The sequence below is a fragment of the Odocoileus virginianus genome, chromosome 4 (genome assembly GCF_023699985.2).
Source record: "Odocoileus virginianus isolate 20LAN1187 ecotype Illinois chromosome 4, Ovbor_1.2, whole genome shotgun sequence".
NCBI classification, from domain to species: domain Eukaryota; kingdom Metazoa; phylum Chordata; class Mammalia; order Artiodactyla; family Cervidae; genus Odocoileus; species Odocoileus virginianus.
Genome location: NC_069677.1, coordinates 7,823,956 through 7,831,784, shown reverse-complemented (window position 1 = coordinate 7,831,784; position 7,829 = coordinate 7,823,956). Strand labels below are relative to the sequence as shown.

Genomic DNA, 7,829 nt, shown 5'->3' with positions numbered 1-7,829 from the left:
AACTGCAGCACGCCAGTCCTCCCTGTCCATCACCAACTCCCAGAGTCCACCCAAACCCATGTCCATCGAGTCGGTGATGCCTTCCAACCATCTCATCCTCCGTCGTCCCCTTCTCCTCCTGTCCTCAATCTTTCCCAGCATCAGGGTCTTTCCAATGAGTCAGCTCTTCGCATCAGGTGGCCAAAGTATTGGAGTTTCAGCTTCAGCAACAGTCCTTCCAATGAACACCCAGGTCTCAGCCTTGGGCACCTTAAATCTGTCAAGTGGACTTGTTCTTGGCACCGACGACCCCGGGCACAGACTAGGAAAGAAGTTAGGGTTGGGAGCAGTTCGGGGCGTCAACACGGACAGAGGCAGCACACATTGGAAAGCCTCTGGGTAGAAGTTGGTGGAGATGTGAAGCATGAACATGGAGAGGACTTGGGATGTCAGGGATGGGAACAGGGACACAGGTGAAGCTGGGAGGAGAGCAAGGGGACACGGGTCGCTCCTGGACTGAAGGGAAGGACAGGATGAGGCTGCTGGCAAAGGTTGGAATCAGGATCTTGTCAGCAGAGGAGGATGGCTTCCATCTCCCTTCCCCCTGTCCCGGCCCCCCAGGAAATCCACAGCTGGACCCAAAGCAGCTTTCCTCGGGCTGGCCTGTCTCTTCTGGGCCCTGAGTCCCCTTCCTCGTGCTCTGGCGACAGTGACGCCCCGGACCACGGGGTGCAGGGGTCCCTCTATCAGCGGTAGGGGACGACTCCAGCTCCCCAGGCCGCAGGGTTTTTTTCCCCCTAGGTTCCTGCCGCTCGTCAGAGCCGGGGCCCTCCCCAGCACCGCCCCACCTGGCCACCGCCGCAGCCAGCCCGCGCCCGCAGCCAGCCTGAGCTGCCGCAAGCCACCGGCCCCTCCCGGGGGTGGGGTTTAGGCTCCCCCTTCCACACTCGCTTTGTTGCAAGGCCCCCCCAGGGCAACCCCCCAGTCTGTCTCCACGTCCTGGGAGTCAGAAAGGTGCTAAACTAGGGGCCTGGTGGGAAAGGGGCTCAGCGGCGCGCGGACGCTCGCGGGCTCGAGGTAGCTAGGGATTGGGAGGAGGGAGCGGAGCCTGAGCCGCGGGGGCCGCTGCTGCAGAAGGGGGAGGAGAATGGGGAGGAGCTGGGGGGCAGGCTGTCGGGGAAGGAGGGGTCTTAAGGGGCGGCGAGCCCAGGTCGGATTTCCTCTGAGGCTGGCGATCCGCGAAGCTCCCACCTTCCCTTAGAGCTCGCTGCAGCCGCCTGCCCCGCGCCCTCCGGAGACCGGGACGGGACCATGGTGAGAGCGGGGTGCGTGGCGCGGAGCCGAGCGCCCTGGCGCGAGCCCTCTAAGCGGCCGAGGGTGGCCGGGCGGAGGGCGCGAGCCCCCGGGACCCAAGGAAGTTTCCGGGGTCGGCACGGGGCCCGGAGCCTTCAGGCTGGCTCTTCTCTCTTCCGCAGATGTGGAGACGCTGGCTCGCGCTCGCGCTGGTGACGGTTGCCTGGGTCCACGCCGAGGTAGGTGAGCCTCTGAGCAGGTCCGAACTCGGGCGCCGGGGCCACTGGGGTCTGCGCGTGGCGCGGGCGGTGCGTGCGTCCCCGGGGATGCTCTCCCTGGGTCGGACTGGGAGTTTTCCATCCGCTGGGTGAGGGGGCGCTCGGAGCAGAAATGCTACTTAGGAAACTTAAACCTTAAAAATCAGGAAAAGTAGTTTGGGCCGTAAGCTGGAGCCCCACCAAGGCTAATATGGAGGGAGAGTGGGGAGGGGGAGTGAGGACGAGCAGGGCCGATTGGGACAGAGGCGGCGACACGAGCAGGAGCCGAGTTCAAAAAGGCGCCTGAGTTCTTTCCTTCACTTGAGAGGAAACTGAGAATAGTTGGAGCCTTTTCCCTTCCGAGTCTGTCTCCTGGGGGAGGAGGGGAGCGGTCCGGGGCGCTCAAGAGATTCTTCTTTTAGGGCGGGATATATATATATATTTTTTTTTTCTTCTCTTTTATAAAGTAAGATTATGATTCTCTGATTTTTTCTTTCTTTCTTTGTAAAGTGCCCTGGGATTTTGTGTTACTATCAGAGCCAAATAACGGCCTTTTAAAAATCTCAGTTTTTTCCTAAACTGGACATTGCGCAAGTATGAGCAATCCGTTGCTCTGCTCTTTGAGGGCTCCGCGTTTCCAGTCAAAGTATTTCAGCGCTTTGGGGGTAATGTTTTCTTTTCAACTCCAGTGACCTTCCTGAAACACTACAAACAAACCAACAAACCCTTCACTCACAAGCCCCTCCATTAACTCAAAGGTTTATGGACAGAAAATAAACAATTCTAAATTCCCTGGGCTCTAGTCTCCAGAAAAGTGAGGTCAGAAACCAAACATTTGATAATTATGGCAGGAAATGTGGAAGGAATTAAAAAGCATGAGGGAGAAGAAATGGAATGTACATTACAAAAGAAATAGTTCCCTGGTGGGTGGTTATTCTCCCTCTTTGAATTTTTTTCTTCGTATTACGGTTTAGCCCCACCCTTAGCATCACAGCTTTCCTGCCCAGAAAAGTCATAAAAGCCTGCAAGGTCTTCACGATTTAAAAAAATATGCACATAATACTCAGTTCTCATTTAATTCACTACTACATTGTTGATTGATCTGGAAACAGGAGCTGTTTTTTACTCAACAATGAAATTAAAAATCAGGCTTCCCTGGAAGCTCAGACAGTTAAGATTCTGCCTACAGTGCAGAAGACCTGGGTTTGATTCCTGGTTTGGGAAGATTCCCTAGAGAAGGAAATGGCAACCCACTCCAGTTTTCTGGCCTGGAGAATCCCATAGACAGAGAAGCCTGGCAGGCTATAGTCCATGGGGTCGCAAAGAGTTGGACACGACTGAGCAACTGATACTATATTAAATTAAAAGGCTAATTTTTTTGGATATCTACTTGTGTTGTAATAAAACTCCATTTGAATGATGGGGATACTAAGTCAGAAAGGTCACATAATTCATCTACAGTCCTAAGTTGTTAAAAGGTAGAAGTGAGATTTGAAGATAGTCTGGCATCACACCCCAGGCTCTTAACCACTGCCTCCCACAAGGACTTCATATTTGCCATGTACCATAGAGCAGACCTTGGTTGGGCTGCATACATCAGTTCATCTAAAGCTTCCCAGAACCTTGTAGGGTCACTTTTGTTACCCATGTTTTACGGGGGAGTAACAGGCTCCAGGAGATTAGGGAAACTGCTCAAGGTCACACAGCTAGTTAGTTCTGAGGAAGGCTCTGAACCCAGTTCTTTCCGCTGGCAGAGCTCATCTTGATTTCCAGATCAGTTTCTCATGCATTTTGTTTTCCAGGGTTTGAGTTTGAGGGAGGACCCTTCTTCACTGGCTGATTTAGTCCTAGCTAAGGAACATCCTTGCATCCCTGCTGTTGACCTCAAAAGGCAAAAACTATAGCCCATTGATGGTTGAGGAGAATCCCTGATTTGTTTTACTGCAGGTTTAGGAATTGCCAGCTAGTGTGTGAAATCGCTCTGTGAACTGGAATGCAAGTGTGAGGAGTGAGGGGCCATAGGTTCACTCGTTACAAGGCTGTGTAGCCCAAGGTCTGGGATCTGTTCTCAGAAGCTGTTTGTACTACACCCCCTCCCCCAGTGCATTGCAGGGAAAAGCTTAGCCCTCATAGGAAGTTCCCTCAGCAGCAATTTCCTGCTTGAGGTGGAAGAGCAGAAAGTACTCTCACAGAATTCCCAAGGCAAAATCTGAAGGGAAAGAGGCAAAATCAAGAAGTGCTGAGGCATGAAAACTGAGGAAAGGAGTGGTGCAGAAAGAAGGCTGTGAACTCAGGGTATGTGAAGAGTAGGTATGATGTAGGTTTTATTTCATGACCCCAGATTATTAAGGATTATTTTTTGATGAATACAATCTCTTGGTGTCTGGACCTGGTAACATTTGGCAAGTCTTTAATCCACGTTTTAATAATAATATACCTTTAATTATTAATGAAAAGGTAAATTAGCCCTAGCAATTTAGATATTACTTTCAGCATTTTATCATGTAGTTAATGATGCTTGCAGTAGAAATTTTTTTCCTTGTTAGCTATAATAACATATAGCAAACAAAGCCAAATAATTTACTGTCTTTATTGACATCCACTTTAGTAGTCTCGAGGGCTAAAATTACACAAATATTGTTGAGCTTTTAAAATGAAATTTAAAAAACAAAGTTTTCTTGGTGCTTTTTGATTTAATATAAGCACAAGAATTCAATTCGGCATATTTTTAAAGCATTTGATTGCACAACAAATTATGTTGACATTTGAAGAAGTCAAGCCTTTGAAATAGCTGTAGACCTCTAGAATCAGAGGTGTGCCAAGCTTGAGAAAAGGTGGTTGTCGTCATTATCAGTGCTAGTCTGTAAAAATCCTGTTTGGTTGGATTCAAGAAACTTAGCAAATCTCCTTAAAGAAAGTGTTCTGTTTTGAGTGTTTTCCATGGTCTCTTATTGGCACCTCAGAGTTGCTTTTTTGATTGCTTCCTCTCTTTCTGTCTTAACACTTCAGGCAGCCTCCATCAAAATTCCATCCCATTCAGCTGAGCTCACTCCCATGTGCTGGTTAGAGTCTGCCTAAAGGGGGTGTTGGCACGTGTCTCTTGATGAGCCCTGTCTCTTGGTATATTAGTGTCTGCTGTGGGTGAGGACTGGGGAGTGGCCACACAGAGCAGACTACCTCTTTTCAGAATCTTTTGGGAGGGGCTGTATGGACCTGCTCACTCTCCCTCACCGCCCCCTCTCCCAGTGGGAATTACTACAGTTCACTGAGAAGTGTGCAGAGTAGAGGCTGGGAAAAGTTGAGAAGTCAGGGATTAGTGCGTGTGCCCTTGAGTCTCGGTGGGTGGGTCTGAGTCCAGCACCATAGGCTGAGGGGACCCTGTGGCTCAACTGCCTGCTTCCAGAAGGCAGCCTTGGCAAGTGCCCAAGCACACTCCACTCTCTGCTGGTGGTTATGTCTGCTGGCACTCTGATTTCCAACATTCCAGGTCTATAAATTCACAGGTCACATGATAAGTCACAAGTACAGAAGACTGATTCACAAATCAGAACACTTATTCCAGGGAGGGGTGCTTAACCCGTGAACTGTGAGTGTATCGCTTTTAAGATAATGGTGACAAGACTAACAACAATTATACGATAGGCAGGAAGATTAGTGCATTGTTCCTCTGAAGTCAGATTTCTTAACCTCCTTCATACCCTGTTATCAACATACAGTTAATCAACCACTAGGGGTATTATTGGCTAATGTGGGCTCTCCTTTATATTCTTGAGAATTATTCTAATAGTGGATTCAGGTGGGCCAAGGTGTGAGTGATTTTTTTCCCCATTTTCCCTTGATTTTCCCCACATCTACAGGAAAAGCTAGGATTTTGATATCTATCTTGTATATTGACCACTAAAATAGTCTCTTGTTTGTTTATCCTTTGGCAAAGAGGACTCCTTGCTGTGATTCTGGAGGTCATTGTTAGAAAATGGAACGTTAAAATATAGCAGGGGTTCTGCTGAATAACCAAAACAGAGGGACAAGCACCCTTCAAATTAAAGCCCTGGATACTGAAAACATCTTTAGCAGGAACATGTTACAATTCCCATAGAAGTCTCTGGATTGGAAAACAGAAAGCAGGGGTCCATTCTCAAGCTCAGAGGAGCGAGTTTGGGAGGAGCTGTGAGGTGGGGGCGTGGCTGCTAGGAATATAATGTCTTGAAGAAGGAAATAAAGTCTTTAGATTCAGTGAGGTAAGAAGATACATGTTTTCAGGAGAACAGAGAAAGTAAAGGATGAGCTGTAAATGCCAGTGGTCACACACAGAGAATTGAAAATGTCATGGTGTCTTCTTCCTACTCCTTTTATTTATTTATTTATTTTTTCACACAAAAATCTGTATGTGAATTTTATTTATTTTTTTTTCCATTTATTTTTATTAGTTGGAGGCTAATTACATCATTGCAGTAGTTTTTGTCATACATTGAAATGAATTAGCCATGGATTTACATGTATTCCCCATCCTGGTCCCCCCTCCCACCTCCCTCTCCACCCGATCCCTCTGGGTCTTCCCAGTGCACCAGGCCCGAGCACTTGTCTCATGCACCCAACCTGGGCTGGTGATCTGTTTGCCATGTAACAGAAATTACTGCTTCAAATGTTGGCATTCATATTAATTATGGATATAATTCTGTGTATCTTACTGTGACTCCGAAAACTGTAGTGTTGGTGTCATGGAAATGTATGTTATTTCCAAAGTCATTTCATTAAAGATGAAAACTTTAAAAAAAAAAAAAACTCTCTCTCTCTCTTCCTACTCCTTTTAAATAAATGGACATCCAGACAGAGATTTCTAGTAGCCACAAATAATATTAGCTCAAGGACACCAGATATTATAGGATTGAAAAACAACTTATCTTTAGATGGGTTCATTTTATAAGCTAGGTGACTGATATCCTGCAGGTCAAATGCATGCTTTTCTCTTAAGGTGCCATCTTCTGTCATCTGTGACTTTGGTGTGGGATGCTTTTTCTAGGAGTGAGTCATCAACAGCACAGACCTTGCCTTCCCTATGCCCATCAGGCAGTATTCCCTGCTGCAGGCTGAGCATGCCCTACACAGGGCAGAGTCGTGGATGAAGTACAGGACATGGTCTCTGCCCTTAGGTTGCTTACAATCTAATGGTGGGCCGTGAGATTTAAATGGTGGCAGCCAAAATACATAAGATTATAACTATCTGATGAACAAGTATCTTCACTATTATTACTATTGCTTTTTTTTTACATTAACAGAGGACGGCCCTTGATTTTTAAAGTTCTTTTACATTAATACAGTGCACAAATTTTTTTTTTTCTTTTCTTTTTTTTTTTTTCCATTTATTTTTATTAGTTGGAGGCTAATTACTTTACATCATTACAGTAGTTTTTGTTATACATTGAAATGAATTAGCCATGGATTTACATGTATTCCCCATCCCAGTCCCCCCTCCCATCTCCCTCTCCACCCGATCCCTCTGGGTCTTCCCAGTGCACAAATTTTTAATGTATAGCTTGAAGAACTTTTACATATGAATATACCCATGTAGCCACCACCCAATCAAGACTGAGGGAGTTGATGCAGTAAGGAGGCCATAAACTCGGGGTGTGTAGAAACAGTTACAATGAAAAAAGTGAGGAATAGATATGATCAAGGTTACATTTCATCACTTGATGATCATTATCATTTAATTAGTCCAATCTTTTAATGTCTGGCTCTACTAGCAAGTTTTGGCAAGTTTTAATTCATGTTTTAACAATGAATTAAATGAACCTTTAATAATTAATGAAAAGGTAAACGAACCCTCTCCATATGAGATTTGCAATTTGGATATTCTTTTAAGCATTTTAACTTAGAGGTAACAGTGCTTTCAGTAGGAAATTGTTTTCCTTGTTAGCTACAAAAACATAACAAACACAGTTGAATGCAGTCTTCATTGACATGAATTCATTTTAGCAAACTTTGGATAGGCTTTGGGGGAGCTGACTTGACTGTTTTGCCAATAGATATTCCAGGGCTCAATATAATCTCCACTGAGAAACTAAATCAAGGATAGAAACTCAAGTAATTCCCTTTGACCACTTTGCCCTGGTCAGTATTATTTTTAAAGGGACTCTACATAAGATGCCTATCAATTCTGAAAGCTAAAAACTTTAAACCTACTACAAGAGTTAAGAGTTAACAGCAATATATGCCAGTAAAAGTTATATTTACAAAATTTAAGGCTCTAGCAAATTATTATGATTTAAATTAAAAAGCAGAACACTCCCCACTCCAATG

At 45.7% G+C, this 7,829-nt stretch overlaps 1 protein-coding gene across 2 annotated transcripts in view; it reads left to right on the top strand.

Moving 5' to 3' along the window:
* The first annotated feature begins 817 nt into the window (after positions 1–817).
* Positions 818–7,829, top strand: part of FSTL1 (follistatin like 1) — a 57,288-nt gene continuing 50,276 nt past the window's right edge. Inside the window, exons 1-2 of one of the 2 annotated variants that reach the window (XM_020911431.2) lie at positions 818–993; positions 1,455–1,511. In XM_020911431.2, the coding sequence (XP_020767090.1) occupies positions 1,455–1,511 (57 nt within the window). In that variant the 5' untranslated portion in view covers positions 818–993. Of the gene's footprint in view, positions 994–1,181; positions 1,294–1,454; positions 1,512–7,829 lie in introns of those variants that run through there. The other variant, XM_020911430.2, reaches the window with a different exon arrangement.